Source organism: Bos javanicus, chromosome 29 (genome assembly GCF_032452875.1).
Source record: "Bos javanicus breed banteng chromosome 29, ARS-OSU_banteng_1.0, whole genome shotgun sequence".
NCBI lineage: Eukaryota > Metazoa > Chordata > Mammalia > Artiodactyla > Bovidae > Bos > Bos javanicus.
In genome coordinates this window covers 39,101,429-39,120,762 of record NC_083896.1, presented here as the reverse complement: position 1 = coordinate 39,120,762, position 19,334 = coordinate 39,101,429, and the positions used below count along the sequence as shown (strand labels likewise).

Below are 19,334 nucleotides of genomic sequence, written 5' to 3'. Positions count from 1 at the left end.
CTATTTTGAGGGTTTGTATTGTTACATTCCACCATTTTACTGAAGGGGAAACTGAGACACCACACAGTCATATGGCTTACTCAAGATTACAGAACAGAGCCTGTATTCAAAGTGATGTCTTTGCCATGGTATATGCATAAAATTCTGATAATAATGTGCCTCATAAAAATGATTAGAAAATACACAGGGCCATTACAATGACAATTATACCTTAACACTGACAGCTAATTGTAGCATCCTCTTTGTTTTTTTTTTTTTTGTCAAATGTTCTGTGAAAGAATACCTCTAAGGTGAGTGAAGACCATGAGAAAAACCCTCAGTGGAAAAAACACGCTGAACAATTTCCTGAAGGAACACGCTTACAGTCTGTCCCAGATTTCTTCTCGTGATTCAAATCTAACTATTCACCCACTGAGAAACATCATGGATGTGAGTATTTTGGGGGGATGGTGCTCCATAGAGCCCCCTGGTGCTCTAGCCTAGCACTGAGGCTCATCTGGAGGTGCCTGGTGGGATGTTGGGGTTGGGGTTCCTGCAGGAGGCAGACACACTGGAAAACAGGGACCCCACCCAGAGGAGAAAGTACTCTCATCCTCAACTGTTGGTCTTGGTGACTGGGCCTGGCAATTACCAGGTGGCAGGTAAACATCCCTTTCTGTGTCAAAGATGTGTCATTACTTTGAGGGCGATTGTTCCTTAGGAACTGTGTGAGCCACTCAGTTACAGATGAAGAGTGAGCCACCACTGATCAAAAGGTAGAACCAACTGCAAAGCAACTGTGACTCCCCCGGCAGAGGAATTCAGTTTCCACAGATGCAAGAACTACAGCAGTAAAATGTTACTGAACTCGTATTCCGTGTAAGGCCATAAGGATTTAACAGTGTGGTTACTGTTTTTAGATTAGACAAAGGGCTTATTTTGTCTTCAAGAATGCCCATGCCAGCCTGAGAGATAGGCAAAGGATATATACATGTCGAATGAAAGGGTCATCTGTGTGGAGTTGATTGGATGTGGTCTGATAGAGGGAGTGGCTGGGGTTGATCCAGAACGACCTCCTGGAGAAGGGGGCACTGAGGCTCGGATTGAAGGGACTACAGACCTTCTCAAATGAAGGCACCAGGACTTTCCTGGGTGTCCAGTGGTCCTGGAGGCCCAGTGATTATGCCTCTGTGCTTCCAATGCAGGAGGTACCACTTCAATGCCTGGTCATAGAATCAATATACTGCATACAACGCAGCACAGGAAAAATATATCAAATGCAGACATCTCTGTGACCAAAGTCTGTGAGCTGCATGGTGGTGAGAAAGTGATCTCAAGAGATATGTGACACCCCGAGGGAGGCAGTAGTGTGGGAATAGAGGGTAGCCAGTTCTGCACTAACCTACTCCCTCCTTTTCACCGTAGATGCTCTACGTGGGTAATATCACCATTGGAACACCCCCTCAGGAATTCCAGGTTGTTTTTGACACAGGCTCATCTGACTTGTGGGTGCCCTCTGTCTTTTGCCAAAGTCTAGCCTGTGGTGAGTACAGACACCCCCTACCCGGACCATCCTTCACTTGCCCTGTTGCCCTGTTTCCACCCTTGGCACCTGATGACACTCATCTCTTGTGTCTGCAGCTACAAAGTCTATGTTCATACACCTTCAGTCTTCCACCTTCCGGCATACCCAAAAGGTCTTCAACATCAAGTACAATACTGGAAGGATGAAAGGACTTCTTGTTTATGACACAGTTTGGGTAACAAATGCTGAGTCAGGACTGGCTATGGAATGACCCCTGCTTGCAAAACAGATGCAGGACCCTTCCTAGCCTAATTCCTATAGATATTGGCCATCTTACCCACAGGATCCTGCATCTGGGGAGATAGTGTGTGTGGTGACACATGAGCAGATGAGCTAATCCAGAGAGTGACTTGAAGTGTGGACTTGCAGCTCCTCAGCCCATGAGCAGTTCAAGTCATTTTGCTGGGAGTGAGAAAATGGGAAAAAAGCACCCAATTTTATATTCACAGACTGTTCCAGGCACTTTCAGCTGATAATTGGCTTAATCCTGCAACAACCCCACACAGCAGTTACTCTGATTAGCTCATGAGACATATGAAGAAACTGAGGTGCAGACAGAAAGGGCCTTGCTGAGGGCACACATGTGGTAAAAGGTGGAGTTAGCCTGGCTTTTCAGGACTGAAGTTGCTGTGGGGTGTTTGGGGACAGGATAAAACTGATCTGGGGACCCTGGGGACAGTCAAGGGCTTCAGATATCCAGAGTGGGAAACTGGAGGCCTGAGAAGTCAAGGGGCCTGATAAATGAGTTGTCACTCTAGAGGATCCTTGAGAGTCTAATTAACCTATGGCCTGCCTCCCCCAAATTATTTGAGTAGTTCTGCTCTCTCACTTTCTCTCTCATACACACTCACACAAATACACACATATCCCCAAAGGTGAATTCCCCAGGCAGTAATTTCATAGAACCCTGCAAGTAAGATTGTGTTTTTGGCTTCTGTCTTCCTGGACAGATGCAGAATCCACAGTACCTTACAGAGAATGCAGTCCATTCTTGTCATTAGGTCACAGTGATGCCAAAGAGAAGGCTATCTTTTTCTCCACTCAGTTTGCCATAAGGTGGCACCAATGGGTCCTGGCCTGACTTGGTTGCCACACCTGTGCAGAAGCCACGAGGCCAATTTGACTCACTCAGGAGATGTTTTTCAGAGGGTCAGATGTTTTAAAATTCACAGCCTCTCTCAAGTGGAACCCAAATTCCCCTCCCAGCTTGGTCTAATCATTTGAGTGCCACTGAAGACAGAGCCCAGCCTTAATTCCTCTCTGAGGATCTAATGGCAATGTACCCTAGCCCAGTCCTAGCCCACTTCATGTATCTGTAAGTGGGAACACTCTTCTCTCCCACAGATTGGGGACCTTGTAAGTACTGACCAGCCATTCTGTATAAGCCTGGCAGAAGTCGGGTTTGATGGTATACCTTTTGATGGCATCTCGGGCTTGAACTATCCAAACATGTCCTTCTCTGGAGCCATCCCCATCTTTGACAACCTGAAGAATGAAGGTGCCATTTCTGAGCCTGTTTTTGCCTTCTATTTGAGCAAGTAAGTCTGAGATGGACAATCACTTTATCCAAATTAGCTGTAAGATGCTTTCAGTTGCATGAAAATTATAGAACACTTGATAAAGAAGTATCCTGAGAGATAATCTAACCCAGGATAACTATGGCCCAAGGGCCCTATCTGGCTTCACCAGTGGGTTTTATAAATAACGTTTTATTCGAACACACCCTGATCCTGGGCTCAAGATCAGTAAATTGGTCTCCTGGGGTGAGTAAGGAGGAAGGCTAATGGAAGGCAACAGGAAGCACGTTGAATAAAAAGCATTAGGATTTGCTTATGTATTTGATAAGGAAGTAAGGAGAAGGATAGTGGATATCTTTCTTTCCTCATTAGCATTTCACTGGGAGCCCAGGACCAGCTACCCAATTTGTAGGTTCCAGTGAAAAATGAAAGTGTGGGACACAAAACTCTGGAACCCTTGTTCAAGAAATATTAGGCATTTCAAGACAGGGAGATCAGAGGTGGGGTCCCTTCTGAGTGTGGGGCCCTTTGGACAGTAGAGGTCACAGGCCAGTGGAGCCAACTCTTGGTGACCTGAACCCACATCCTTAGAACTCCCAGGCCTTGATTTTCCTGAAAAATGACAAGGTGGATAAGGCAAAGCCAAAAGCTTCAGCACCGTGTCCTCTGAGGGTGTCTGATCACTCAGGTCCCTGGAGGCCCAGGGCGTCTTCAGAAGACATAGTGGGTGGAGCCCAGCCAAGTGATTCAGCTTCTAACCTCCTCTGTGCCACTCACTAACCACTTACAGACCTCAGTCTGGATCTCAATACTTCCCAGACACTATTTCTGCATCTCTACGTGGGGACCTTATTAGAGCTTTGATGGGTGACAAGCACAGCTCTCAGACAGTGCTGTTTTTACTGTCCTCCAAGGATCCCCCCTCACTTCTCTCTACAGAGACAAGCAGGAGGGCAGTGTGGTGATGTTTGGTGGGGTGGACCACCGCTACTACAAGGGAGAGCTCAACTGGGTGCCATTGATCCAAGCGGGCGGCTGGAGTGTACACATGGACCAGTAAGCCTCTTCCTCTGAGGGTCACCCCAAGTGATGCTCCCACTACTGTACATGGACACAGGCAGACACACACAAATGCATTCTCAGACACACAGTCACACAGACTATACACTACCCACAATGACTCAGACAGACACACAGACACATGGAAACACATAAGCAGACACATATAAACATACACAGAGGCACATATAAACATGCATAGGTAGTCAGAGACACACAAGCACACACAGAGACACATACAAACACACATACAAATAAACACACAAGCACACAGATACACAAACAATCCATGGGTTCATAATCCCCAGGCCTTCTGAGCATGGCTCTGATCAGGGTCCTAAAAGGGTACAGAGAGGTCTGTGCAACTGGGAGAGAGCTGCATCCACTGCCCTTTGAGGTGGGGAGCAGGGTTAGAGGACTCTACATTGTGGTGAACAGACCATCACGGAGAATTTTAGCAGCCTGAACAGAGTTATGATAAGATGACCAACAGTCCAGGGCTACCTTGGACATAGGAAGTTCTCAGTACAGATAAACGTCTGTTTAAGAACAGGGAAAGTTCTGAGCAAATGGGGAAAACTGGTCTCCTTAGGGAGCAGCTACCCAGCACTGGAGAGAGGTTGGCTGCAGTCTTAAGACATGAAAGCAACTAATAAAAAAGACACCCCACGTACCTGGGCACACAGTGGGGGGGGGTCTATAAGAGAATCAGAAAGGTGGGATCCAGGAGTGACCTGAGGACAAGAGGCATAATTGATTGGGTTCTGTGTGAGACCCTAGGACAAATGCTGGCCTGTCCTTTGGAGTTTCTGTGGGCTAGTTATATATTTCCTGGTCAGGGTCTCAGGGTCTGAGCTGGTTGTAAGAGCAGTGCTGGGAGAAACCCTCTCCCAGAGGAGCCCCTTTCTCCCTCTACTATGAGAATCTGCTACCCTGGTGAATCTTCATCTTCACTCTGTGTGCTACCCGTTATTTGTTCCCCACCAGGTACAGCTCTCTGGATGTTTCTTATTGTTTTCTCAGTCTTCATTCAGTCATTGAACAGACCAGCATTGGGCATCCACTGTGTGCCAGGCACTTTAGGGAGGCAAGGAGAATAAAACTTGCCCTCACATCTAAGAAGGCAGATGTACATGAAGGGACTCACCCACATAGTGAATTGTGCCTTTGGTACATGCTAGACATGAGGAGGAGGAGGCAATGGCAACCCACTCCGGTACTCTTGCCTGGAAAATTCCAGGGATGGTGGAGCCTGGTGGGCTGCTGTCTATGGGGTCACACAGAGTCAGACACGACTGAAGTGAGTTAGCAGCATCAGCAGCAGCAGACATGAGGAAGGGTCTACAGAGAGTGACCAAGACAGGAGACTTATAAACATGGGGGAAAGACTTCCCGAAAACAATACAATTAAGGTGGAATCTGGAAGATGAGAAGAAATTTGCTAGTCAAAGTGGAGTGGAGTCTTCTAGGAAGGAAGACCAGCCTGTGTCAAGGTGCAAAATATCCTGGTGTATTCAAGTACTGCATTCGAGGATGTCAAGAAAGGTGCTGTGTCAAGAGCAAAGGAAAAGAGGCCAATAGACGAAGCGCTGTTTAGGAGACAGTCAGGAAGGGGGCAGCTCTGGTGAGACTCAGAGTGACCTTGATGCCCTCTTTCTTCCACTATTTCTCAGCATCTCCATGAAAAGAAAGATTATTGCTTGTTCTGGAGGCTGTGAGGCCCTTGTGGACACCAGAACAGCACTGATCAAAGGCCCAAGAAGACTGGTCAATAATATACAGAAGCTCATGGGTGCCACGGCACGGGGTTCCAAGGTGAAGGGTCATGCCTCAGGTTCACTCCCAGTCTCCACACACAACAAGGATCTCCAGGGCCAACCTCTCTCCCTCTCTCTCTAAAAGCACTGCGTTTCATGTTCTGCGGTCAATACCCTGCCCTCTATTATCTTCACCATCAACGGCATCAGCTACCCGGTGCCAGCACGAGCCTACATCCTCAAGGTGAGGGGACAATACTGAGAGGTGTTCTCAAATTGGGACTTGCAGCAACCCACGGGCTGCGGTTGGGAGGAGCGCGCCCTCTACTGGCCATCTCACACCATTGCAGATGCTGATGAGCCCTGTGGCCGGGTCAGTGACGGCCAGAAAACCAAACATTTGAGATTAAAGGGCCGTCTGGGACACTGATCTTCCTGAAATAAATATGGAGAGGCCACACCATGCTGGCATGGTGGGAGTCACAAGGAGAGGGGGACACTAAGGTCCTCAGTCCTCAAAGAGCTTCAGTTAAATCTGAACCCTTAGCTGTATGAACATGGAAGTCAGCTCTAGCAGTCCCTGTTACAAGGAGAATGGCTGGGGCCATGTTACAAGGAGAATGGCTGGGGGCATTTCCAGTGTGATGTCCCAGCATAAGTTAACAGTCTGCCTTCCCTTCTCAAGTTTTTTCTGGTTTGGATGATAAATTACATGGTCAGCTTAGTACTCGGCTGCATCTTCCCCTTGCTGTGGCCAGGTGCCTCCTTTGTGATTTGGGATACCCGACCCTCTGTGGGGAGGTTGGATACTAAGGTGAATAAAGGGTGCACAGTGACTGCTCAGCCCTGGATAGGGTGGAGGCTTCATGTCAGCTCCCTGTGGGAGTTCAGAGCAGGCTGATGGGCTCAAAGAAGGCTTTGAGGAAGAGAGGGAATTTCAGGAATTCTAATCCACAAACTCATTGAGCCATATGCAGGTTTGCTTGGTTCCAGGCAAAACTGCACTGCATTCCATGTAAATGGCATCTCAAGGTAGTCTGCACTGGGCACTGGGGACTTACTAAGGGTGATAAAGGCTACAGGTTGACCAGTGGGGAAGGGGAACCAGAGTACGTTGCCCAACCAAGCCTGGAGTGGCCAAGGAGGGTGAGTGCGGACCAAAGGAGGCTTTGTAGATTTCCTGAGTTAAGTCTTCAGGAACGTGTTGTGGGCACTGATCTATTTAAGATGGATAACCAACAACAAGTTACTGTGTAGCACAGGGAACTCCCCTCAGTTATATGACAGCCTGGATGGGAGGGGTATCTTTGGCACCAGGATGCACGGATACATATGGCTGAGTCCCTTTACTGTCCACTTGAAACTCAGAACATTTTTAATCAGCTATACTCCAATATAAAAAAAAAAAAAAGGTTTTTTTTTTTTTTTGATAAAGTATGGATTGTGGGCATGCAGGAGGAGAACCAGCATTCTCTACAGAGAAAACAAGGAGCAGGAGTCATAAGGAGGAAACAGGGAGTGAGGAGAACTATGGACACACTTGTTCTTTTCTAAAAAATTATATTGAAGTGTGGCTGATCTTCAGTTTTGCATTAAATTCTGCTGCATTGCAATGTGATACAGATAAAAAGTGTGCTATACACATAAAATTTCTTTTCTTATTCTTTTTCATGTGGTTTATCACTGAATATTGAATATAATTCCTTACACTCTACAGTAGGACTTTGTTGTTTTTTATTCCTCTGTTTCCCCAATTCCAAATCTTCCACTCACCACACCCTTCCTCATTGCAACCTCATGTCTTGGTCCTCTTTGGTTTTGGTTGAACTCTCATATCCCCTGATGCTGAGAAAACCCCTTGATACTTACCAAAAGAGGGAAATAAATTGTGCTGGTTCTGGGTATTGGGGGGAGGTGCCGGTAAGGGCTCATGCAGACTGGAGTGTGTCTCTGACTCCCCCAGGATTCTAGAAGCCACTGCTATACAACCTTTAAAGAGAACACAGTGAGGACATCTAGAGAGACCTGGATCCTGGGTGACGTCTTCCTGAGGCTGGATTTCTCAGTCTTTGATTGAAGAAATGACAGGATTGGCCTGGCACGGGCAGTATAAATGCTAGGAGTGGTTCAGGAATCAGTAAGGCCTCTCCTAACATACACTCACTCACCCTTTGAGCACTCCTTCCCAGGATGTGGGTGAACTGTATTTGGTGGTCTGCACACCCTATTCTCAGTAAAGAATAAAGGGTTTCACTCGTAATGGTGCTGAAACAAATTGGTGTGTCTGTTTGTGTCTGGCAGGTATACAATGATCAGGAAGGTTCTAGAACCAAGTCTGAATCAAAATTGAGAGGAGCCCTACTCCAACTGGCTTCAAGGAAATGGGAGACTCATTGAAATGATTCTGGGAATCCAGGACACAAGAATCAGAGCAAATACAAAGATTTCAGTGACTGGACCCAAGAAATCAGAAGTCATCAATTCTCTCTCACTCTCGCTCTTTCGCTTCACACTTCTTTGATGGTTTTAGCCTGGCAACTTTCTTCCTTAAGGCTTCTACACCTAGTGAGGGAGTCCAAGCTACCTGCCCTAGGGTTTTAAATCCCGAAGGCATCACCTAGTAAGGAAAGAAGATTGCAGACATCAGAGTTCAAGGGTGTTCTCTGAATGACCCACCTCAGATCACATGTACAGCCCCAGATTAGGCATTCTGGCAGGGACATGGGGACTTTTCACTGGCTTTACATGGTTTTTGGCCCTGACCCAGCAGCACACATTATTGTCAATTTCCTCCCGAACTACATGACTGAAGCTGGGGACAAGCAGCCCAAAGGATAGCGACTGGCAGATGGTCTAGACCATAGAAGAGTTTGTGATGACCCACCTACTCCACCACCTCCTCATTCAGAGGAATTATAAGAGGTAATGAAACAGACTCTCTTCATCCCATCTCAGATGATCTTATCACTGGGCTTCTCCTCCAGGGGATTTTGGGTGAGGTAATTCATGCAGAGCTGGTTCCCTCTTGTTGCCACACCCCTGTCACCAGCTCTCTGCCACAAATGCCTGCTCTGTCCTTTCCAGTCCTACTTGGTAAGTGGTGGCCCCAGTGGATCCCTGAGCCATCCCCTTCCTCCAAGGCCCAGAATGCCCCTTGCTTGGCCTCCAATGCTGGGGAGAATGCAACACATGTATCGGGGGACCCAGGGTACACATTGACTTCAGCCTCTCTGAGCTTCCTCCAGGTGTGGAGCTACAAAATATTTTCTTGGAGCTGCCATGGTTAGGCACTTTTGCAGTGGAAGCATCCATTCTTTCCACCTTGAGGCCCTCAGTAGATGGCTCAGCTAAGACAGCAGGGGTTAGAGGTTGACTTCCTTTCAGGTTGACTGGTTTGATCTCTTTGTTGTATAAGGGACTCTCAAGAATCTTCTCAAGCACCACAGTTCAAAAGCTCGATTTTTTGCCATTCCCCCTTTCTTATTGTCCAGATTGCATATCTGTACCTGGTTACTGGAAAAACCATAGTTTTGACACTACAGACCTCTGTAGCAAAGTGAGTCTCTTCTTTTTAATACACTGTGCAGGTTTTTCATAGCCTTTCTTCCTTCCAAGCAGCAAGTGTCTTTTAATTTTGTGGCTGCAGTCAAGGCCCATAGTGGTTTTGGGGCCCAAGAAAATAAGATCTGCCACTGTTTTCACTTTTCCCTCATCCATAAGCCATGAAGTGGTGTGACAGGATGCCATGAATGTTGAGTATATTTTTGTGAGTAGTTTTTTAATCTTGTGTTTTAAGCCAGTTTTTGCATCTCCTCTCCTCATCAAGAAGCTCTTTAGTTCTGTCTTGCTTTCTGCTATTAGGGCAGTGTTGTCTTCATATCTGTGGATGTTGATATTTCTCCCAGCAATCTTTATTCCATCTTGGGAATTATGCAGCCCAGCATATCAAATGATGTATTCTATATAGAAGTTAAATAACCAGAGTGAGAATATACACATTGTCACAGTGCTTTCCCACTTTTAAATCTTTCAGTTGTTCTGTGTCTTATTCCAACTGCTGCTTTTTGAGCTACATACAGGCTTTTCAGGAGACATGTAAGGTGATCTGGTACTCCTATTTCCTTAAGAATTTCCACAGTTTGTTGTGGTCTACACAGTGAAAGGCTTTAGCATAATCAGTGAAGCATACGGAAATATTTTCTGGGATTCCCTTTCTCTATGATCCACTGGATGTTGGCAATTTGATCTCTTGTTCCTCAAACCAGTATGTACATCTGGAATTTTTCAGTTCATGTATTGTTGAAGCTTAGATTGAAGGATTTTGAACACTACCTTGCTAGCAAGTGAGATAAGAGCAATTGCATGATAGTTTGAACATTCTTTGGAATTGCATTTCTTTTGGATTGGAATGAAAGCTGACCTTTTCCAGCACTGTGGCCACTGCTGAGTATTAAAAATTTGCTGACATATTGAATGCAGCACTTTTACAGTCTCATCTTTAGGATGTTTAAAACAGCTCAGCTGGAATTCCATCACCTCTCCTAACATTGTTTGTAGTGATGCTTCCTAAGGCCCACTTGACTTCATATTCCAGTATATCTGGATTTACATGAGTGATGAGTGCTTTACCCAAGCATCGTCACTATCCCAGTCATTATGATGGTTGCATACAGTTCTTCTGTGCATTCTTGCTACCTCTTCTTAATCTCATCTGCTTCTGTGCCTTTTCTGTCCTTTATTGTGCCCACCTTTTTATGAAGTGTTCCTCTGGCAGCTCCAGTATTCCTGAAGCAATCTATACTCTTTACAATTCTATTATTTTCCTCTAATTCTTACAATGTTCACTTATTAAGACTTTCTTATCTTTCCTTGCTATTCTCCAGAACTCTGCATTCCGTTGTGCATATCTTTCCTTTTCTCCTTTGCCTTTCACTTCTCTTATTTTCTCAGCTGTTTTAAGGCCTCCTCAGGCAACCCCTTTTTTTCTCACATTTATTTTTCTTGGGAATGGTTTTGGTGACCACCTCCCATACAATGTTACAAACCTCCATCCATAGTTCTTCAGGCTACCAGACCTAATCCCTTGAATCTATTTTTCTACTCCACTATAAATTCATAAGGGCATTGATTTAGGTCATAGCTTATTGGACTAGTGGTTTTCCTCACTTACTTCAATTTAAGTCTGAATACTGCTTGTTTCTGCCTAAGTTTGGTGCCAGACCACCACCCAGCACTCCCAGTGGGTGTGGAGCAAAAACACACAATTTGAAGACTGTTACCCTGGTTTTGTGCTTGGCTTTTCATGTGCTTAGCTGTGTGACTTTGATCAAGTCCCTTAATCTCAGTTTTCTCATCTGGAAATTGGGCACCATGATGATAGTTCCACCTTATAGATTGCATGTGTGCCTGCTGAGAACAAGTGGCCCTGAGAGGGCTTTCTGGGTTCCTGAGTCTGGAACAAATATGAATTATTCTGCCACCTGGGGAGAAGGAAATCTTCCGTTTGGAGGTTATGGCTGCCATTTCCAAGGTTAAATACTGATTCAAGCCAAATGACATCTATCTCTGAAACATGACACAGAACTCTGAATGAGACAATGCGTCTGTTTCCTGGGCTCCCAAAAGAGCTAAAGATTACTGGCTCAGATTACTCCCTTCCTCATCCTTACCAGTCAGCCTTTCCTTGTCAACTACTTTTAGCCTGAAATCACACTGCAAGGAAAGTTGTAAGGCTTTTGGTCTCTTTTCTGTTTCCCACATCTCCAGCATGACAACAAGTAGCTGAGATGACTTCTTGTATAACAACAACTATGCAACCTGTACAGTCCAAACTCAGCCTGCTAAATGAAACTTTCCCCATTTGGCCCTTCATGTTTAAATTACCTGCAGTTGCCTTAGAAACCTTACTATGCTTGCTGTTTAACAACCAAACATGTGTGGACTTGATCTAGTTTTCTTTCCCAAGCATGATTTGAACCATGCAATGAAGTAACCATACATTTAGTCATCTAACTACTCACAGGAATTGACAAAAGCACACCATCCATCGTCCATTTCTAGCTTGATCCAAAATGACATTGAAGTGATCTGCTGAAATAATGTGATACATTGGCATGTACACGCCAGAAGGGGCACTTTTTCTGGATTCGTTTTCCACCTAGTGCAGAATGTCTACCACAAGCCTCGCCCTCCAGCAGCTGTTCACCTGGTTTTTGCAGACTCAGCCCGCCCCCGATCCCTTTCAAATCCCTCAGTAAAATCTAGAGAACAAACTCAGTCAAAGCTCTCTCCTGCAGAAAACAGTTTTGTTTTTTTTTAGAAAACAATGTTTGGTAACACATTCAAAATATTTTGCTCCTTGCCTTGGATTCAAGGATCTGCACCAGAGGAGGGGAAGCCTCCCCTCCCACCCAAGTCTTTCTCCACTTCAACCAGGACCAGAGCCCTTAGTGGACTCTGTGTCCTTATTGGTATTGTTCAGCTGCTAAGTCATGTCTGACTCTTTGTGATTACATGTTCGGCAACAAAGCAGGCTTCCTTGTCTTTCACTAATTTGTGGAGTTTCTTCAAAGTCATGTCCTTTGAGTTTGTGATGCCATCTCACAATCTCATTCTTTTATTCCCTCTCCTTCTGCCCACAATCTTTCCCAGCATGAGGGTCTCTTCCAATGAGCTGGGTTTTCACATCAGATGGCCTAAGTGTTGGAGCTTCATCTTCAGCATCAGTCCTTCCACTGAATATTGCTCTACCACTTCCAAAACAAAACTCATGTTTCCAAACACCTAATATTATTGAGCATTGATAAAGTTTAGTAGAACAGGGATCTAGTCCTCTGGGAAATCCCAGCATTGCCACCCTGCCTTTCTCTTACCATTCTCTCCACCTGGCATAGAATTGGTTCCCTACAGTTTCTCCAGCTTGAAACTGCTTGCCGACCGATCATTGTCAGCTGTCCAGGGATAGTTCCTTCCTCCTTCCTTAATGACTTCTGCCTGCTCCCTGATTGTCCTGTGTACATCAGTTCAGTTCAGTCTCTCAGTAATATCCAACTCTTTGCTATATCATAGGGTGCAGCACACCAGGCTTCCCTGTCCATCACTAGCTCCCAGAACTTGCTCAAACCCATGTTCATCAAGTTGGTGATGCCATCAAACAATTTGGTCTTCTTTCTTCCCCTTTGCCTCCTGCCTTTAATCTTTACCAGCATCGGGGTCTTTTATAATGAGTCAGTTCTACCCATCAATTGGCCAAAGTACTGGAGGTTCAGCCTCAGCATTGGTCCTTCCAATGAATATTCAGGACTGATTTCCTTTAGGATGGACTGGTTGGATCTCCATTGCAGTCCAAGGGACTCTCAAGAATCTTGTCCAACACCACAGTTCAAAAGCATCAATTCTTTGGTGCTCAGCTTTCTTTATGGTCCAACTCTCATATCCTCTCACCACTTCTGGAAAAACCATGGCTTTGACTATACAGACTTTTGATGGTAAAGTAATGTCTCTACTTTTTAGTATGCTGTCAAGATTTTTCATAGCTTTTCTTCCAAGGAGCAAGCGTCATTTTTTCCCCAGTTGCCGTCACTATCTGCAGTGACTTTGGAGCCCAGGAAAACAAAGTCTGTCACTGTTTTCATTGTTTCTCCATGTATTTGCCATGAAATAATGAGACTGGATGCAGTGATCTTCGTTTTTTGATCTGTACATACCTCATCAAGACCATCCCCAAGAAAATGAAATGCAAAAATGCAAAATGGTTGTCTGAGGATGCCTTAGAACTAACTTAGAAAAGAACAGAAGCAAAGGCAAATGGTAAAAGAAAGATATACCCATCTGAATGCAGAGTTCCAAAGAATAGCAAGAAGAGATTTTTAAAAAGCCTTCCTACCTGATCAGTGCAAAGAAATAGAAGAAAACAATAGAATGGGAAAGACCAGAGATCTACTCAAGAAAATTAGAGGTAGGGAAAGATCATTTCATGCAAAAATGGGCCAAATAAAAGACAGAAATGGTGTGGACCTAAAAGAAGCAGAATATATTAAGAAGAGGTTGAAAGAATATATAGAAGAACTATACAAAAAAGATATTAATGACCCAGATAACCATGATGGTGTTTCACTTACAGCTGCTGCTGCTGCTAAGTCACTTTAGTCGTGTCTGACTCTGTGCGACCCCATAGATGGCAACCCAGTAGGCTCCCCTATCCCTGGGATTCTCCAGGCAAGAACACTGCAGTGGGTTGCCATTTCCTTCTCCAATGCATGAAAGTGAAAATTTAAAGTGAAGTCACTCACTCGTGTCCAACCCTCAGCGAGCCCATGGACTGCAACCTTCCAGGCTCCTCCATCAATGGAATTTTCTAGGTAAGAGTACTGGAGTGGGGTGCCATTGGCTTCTCCACATTTAGAGCTAGACATCCTGAAATGTGAAGTCCAGACAGCCTTAAGAAGCATAACTACATCAAAACTAGTGGGGGTGATGGAATTGCCATTGAGCTATTTCAAATCCTAAAAGATGAAGCTGTTAAAGTGATGCACTAAATATGCTAGCAAATTTGGATAACTCAGCAGTGGCCACAGAAATGGAAAGGTCATTTTCTTAAAAAAAAAAAAAAGGAAAGGTCATTTTCATTGCAATCCCAAAGAGAGTCAATTTCAAAGAATATTCAACTGCCACAAAGTTGCACTCATCTCACATGGTACCAAAGTAATTTCTCCAAGCAAGTCTTCAAAAGTACATGAACTGTGAAATTCCATATGTTCCAGCTGCATTTAGAAAAGGCAGAGGAACCACAGATCAAATTGCCATCACCTGTTGGATCTTTGAAAAAGCAAGAGAATTCCAAAAATATACCTACTTCTGCTTTATTGACCATGCAAAAGGCTTTGACTGTGTGGATCACAACAAACTGTGGAAAACTTACAGAGATGGGAATACCAGACCATCTTACCTGCCTTCTGAGAAATCTGTATGCAGGTCAAGAAGCAACAGTTAGAACTGAACTTGGAGCAGCATATTGGCTCCAAATCAGGAAAGGAGTACGTAAAGGCTGTGTATTGTCACCCTGCTTATTTAAATTATATGCTGATTAAGTTATGCAAAATGCCCAACTGGCTGAAGCACAAGCTGGAATCACAGTTGCTGGGAGAAATATCAATAATCACAGATATGCAGAAGACACGTGTCAGAACGCGAAGAGAAACTAAAGAGCCTCTTGATGAAAGTGAAAGAGGAGAGTGAAACATTTGGCTTAAACTCCACATTCAGAAAATGAAGATCATAGCATTTCGTCCCATCACTTCACGGCAAATAGATGGGGAACAATAGAAACAGTGAGAGACTTTATTTTGGGAGGCTCCAAAATCACTGCAGATGATGACTGCAGCCATGAAATTAAAACTTGCTTGCTTATTTGAAGAAAAGCTATGACAAACCTAGCAGCATTTTTAAAAGCAGAGGTATTACTTTGCAGAAAAAGTTCAGTATAATCAAAGCTATGATGTTTCCAGTTGTCATGCATTGATGTGAGAGTTGGACCATCAAGAATGGTGAGCGATGAAGAACTGATGGTTTTGAACTGTGGTGTTGGACAAGACTCTTGAGAGTCCCTTGGACTACAAGGAGATCCAACAAGTCAATGCTAAAGGAAATAAATCTTGACTATTCATTGGACAGACCGATGCTGAAACTGAAGCTCCAATACTTTGGCCAACTGATGTGAAGAACTTACTCATTAGAAAAGACCTTATTACTGGGAAAGATTGAAGGCAGGAGGAGAAGAGGACGATAGAGGATCAGAAGACTGGATGGCATCACTGACTTGATAAACATGAATTTGAGCAAGCTCCAGGAGTTGGTGAAGGACAGGGAAGCCTGGCGTGCTGTAGTCCATGGGGTTGAAAACAGTCGGACATGACTGAACGACTGAACTGAACTGAACATACCCCATAGCAAATGCTAGTTGTAATTGTCATGTTTCTCCCTCAAACCAGGGCTCCCCAAGGCCCCAACACATATCCCTAGTCAAGTCTGCACCCATGCACAGTGCCTAAAATCCACAAGGCATTCAGTGAGTTCTGATTGCAGGGGGACCTCCATTTTGGTAGACATAGAGGAGCAAAGGACACATTTATCCTCCTGTCCCAAAAAACTTGAAAGTAGAAGAGATAAAAGAAAGATCTTTTTTTTTACATCAAAAGTCAGGCAGCAGAGTATGGATTCCTGAATCAGGGAACAAGCAAGGTGAGCTGTACAATTGCCCCAACTCTAGAAACAGTTTCCAACACATACATGGAAGGGGTATCTAGGCAGAGACAAACAGTCTCCTCAAGAAGAGAGATTTGAGACTCTAGATAGTTAGGGTTCACAGGACAGAGCTACACACAGAGAACTCTGGGAGTGTGCAGGTGATACCCCTTCAGTTTTCAGCAGAGAGTTGATAATACTGGTCAGTATTACAGAGAACAATCCTTGAGTCTCAAATTGAGCCAAGTCTAATGGTGTCCCCACCCACCAGCATGGAAATTACTCATAATTCCCATGACATCAGTATGGGCCTGAAGACAATATTGCCTTACTAGTGGGGGATAGTATACCTGGGCTAATTGCTGGTCTTTTATCAGTTAAACAAAAAACTGAACAACAAGCCTTCAAAAAATAAACTGTTTCCAAGATATTAACAGTGTTTGCAAACAGTGCCAGGAATAATTTATAAAAATTAAAAAATATCCAGCATCCAAAAGGTAAAATTTACCATATCCAATTTAAAATTTCCATATGAATTGTGAAAATATTTATCCTAGTTCAATCATAATATTGTAAAGAAATTATCCTCTAATTAAGATACATACATAAATTTAAAACGAAAAACATTTCTGATGTATAAAGAAGCAAGAAAATATCCATAATGAGGGAAAAATCAATTAGTAAAAACACAGTTAAAATATACATTACATCATTAGCAGGGAAGGACATTAAAATGCTTACTACATCAATAATCCTTATATTCATGAAGCTGAAGAAAACTGAGTATGTTAAATACAGACATGGAAAATAGGAATGGAAAGACTGTGGGAAAAAATTAATTGTGCATCACAGAAATTTGAAACAATTTTAAGAATACTAAAATATATGTAAATGGAATCCCACAGGAAGTGAAAGGAGGAGACTAGAGAACAGAACTTCATAATTATTGGCTGAAAAATTACCAGATATGATGAAAGCTTTAAACCCATTAACACAGAAGCTCAATTAATTCAAGGACAAGAAATATGACAGCTATTCAAAGGTGCATGGTAATTCATTGTTTAAAACCATCAACCAAGGAAATGTAACCAGAAGGAAAAAGAGACACAGTAGAACAAAAAAATAGGAAAGATAGCAGATTAGGCATATGAAACAATGTTAGCCAGAGTACATTGGCACCACATCTTAAAATGCTGAGAGAAATATAATTGACTCAGAATTCTATACCCAAGAAAAATACATATTAAAAACAAGATGAAATACTTTCTCAGACTTAGAACAACTATGAGACTGCATCACCACCAACAGACCACTGTAACAAGAAATGTTTTTTAAAAGGCCTCAAATGTGAGATCTCCATAATTCTAGCCATCTTAATCCTTCAGAAGACCTTGATAAAGACAAACAAATACTAAAGTAGAAATAGTCATTATGTTTCTACCCACTTCTAGAAAGTGTTGCTAACTCCTCAGTACTGGATCTTGCAATGCTGGTGGACTAGCTGCAGAAGTGATGTGAACAGAAATAAGGAAGGTGAGACAGGTAGGTCAGAGTGTGAGGTAATAAAGACAATGTATTTAGAAGCTGAAGAATTGAGAGAAATTTGGGACCTGGGTTGGAAAAGCAGTTTTCAAAAAAAATTGGGTCATGTGGTATTTATAATCCTCACTTCAGTCCTTAGAAGATCTCTACTGACCAGTCTGCCTCTTTTATCTTGAGCACAGTTCAGGTCCATCTAGCTGTTTTTCATTACTGTTCCTTCCTCCTGGCTCCCACACTGTGCCCAGCCATTCAACCTAATCCATTCAGAAAAGGTTTGTTCTTTAAGGCAGACCCTGAAGGCTACCTACAAAATGATCTATTATCTGCTTCTCTTTCAAAACTGAAAATAGTTTGCATATAGCCATGAGCCCAGTAGCTACAGGACTGCATTTTCTGCCCACCCATGCTCTTAGTCATGACAGGTAACTTAGAGATGCAAGCAGATCAGTAAGAGGGATTTCTTGGAAGCCTGCTTTCAAGGAGCTGATTTAGCTGAGAGATGGTACTCTTCCCTTCCCCACCTACTTCCTAACTGTTGTCTGGATTTTAGTTTTGATGGTTGGAACTCCTGCAGTTGTATTAGACAATCGTGTAACCTTGGAGATGGATAGCACCCAAGCTCTGGCTGGCCCACCTCCAACTTTGTTCCAGTGGGAGAGAAAAATCAAGTTTATCTTTCTAAAGTTATAGTTGTTTTAGTTTTTTGCAATGTGCATCCAAACTTAATCCTGATACTATTCTGTGTTTAATACGATACAGCCTTATTATTTTGTTGGGTTTAGTGAATATATTTATATTTTACATTTCTCTAATTTTTATTTTATAAATTGATTCATCAACCATTATACCTAAATTGTATAAATGCAAAATTATTATTTTAACCATGCTTTCTTTTAGATTTTGCATTTTTATAATTTCTTTTTTTATTTTTTATTTATTTTATTATTTTTTTAAAATTTTACTTTATTTTACTTACAATACTGTATTGGTTTTGCCATACAACAACATGAATCTGCCACGGGTGTACATGTGTTCCCAATCCTGAAACCCCCCTCCCACCTCCCTCCGCATACCATCTCTCTGGGTCATCCCAGTGCACCAGCCCCAAGCATCCTGAATCCTGCATCGAATCTAGACTGGCAATTCATTTCTTATATGATATTATACATGTTTCAATGCCATTCTCCCAAATCATCCCACCCTCTCCTTCTCCAACAGAGTCCAAAAGACTGTTCTATACATCTGTGTCCCTTTTGCTGTCCCACAATAATAGTGGGAGACTTTAATACCCCACTCACACCTATGGATAGATCAACTAAACAGAAAATTAACAAAGAAACATAAACTTTAAATGATACAATAGACCAGTTAGACCTAATTGATATCTACAGGACGTTTCACCCCAAGACAATGAATTTCACCTTTTTCTCAAGGGCACACGGAACCTTCTCCAGGATAGATCACATCCTGGGCCATAAATCTAGCCTTGGTAAATTCAAAAAAATTTAAATCATTCCAAGCATCTTTTCTGACCATAATGCAGTAAGATTAGATCTCATTTTTATACTTTCTTATCTTCTTTCCTTTCTTGTTTTCTCCATATTTGTACAGCCTGGGCCATCTCCTCTCATAACCTCATCTATATCCATATCT

The 19,334-nt window shown here is 43.3% G+C and overlaps 1 protein-coding gene and 1 long non-coding RNA gene across 2 annotated transcripts in view; one reads left to right on the top strand and one right to left on the bottom strand.

The window, feature by feature from the left end:
• Positions 1 to 19,334, bottom strand: part of LOC133241862 (uncharacterized) — a 59,185-nt gene that overhangs the window by 10,182 nt on the left and 29,669 nt on the right. The window lies entirely within an intron of this gene.
• LOC133241861 (pregnancy-associated glycoprotein 1-like) lies at positions 304 to 7,974 on the top strand. Its single transcript, XM_061407776.1, has 8 exons — positions 304 to 429; positions 1,405 to 1,522; positions 1,621 to 1,739; positions 2,909 to 3,102; positions 4,021 to 4,137; positions 5,814 to 5,955; positions 6,043 to 6,141; positions 7,861 to 7,974. Exons 1-8 carry the CDS (start codon positions 304 to 306, stop codon positions 7,972 to 7,974), a joined length of 1,029 nt encoding a protein of 342 aa, XP_061263760.1.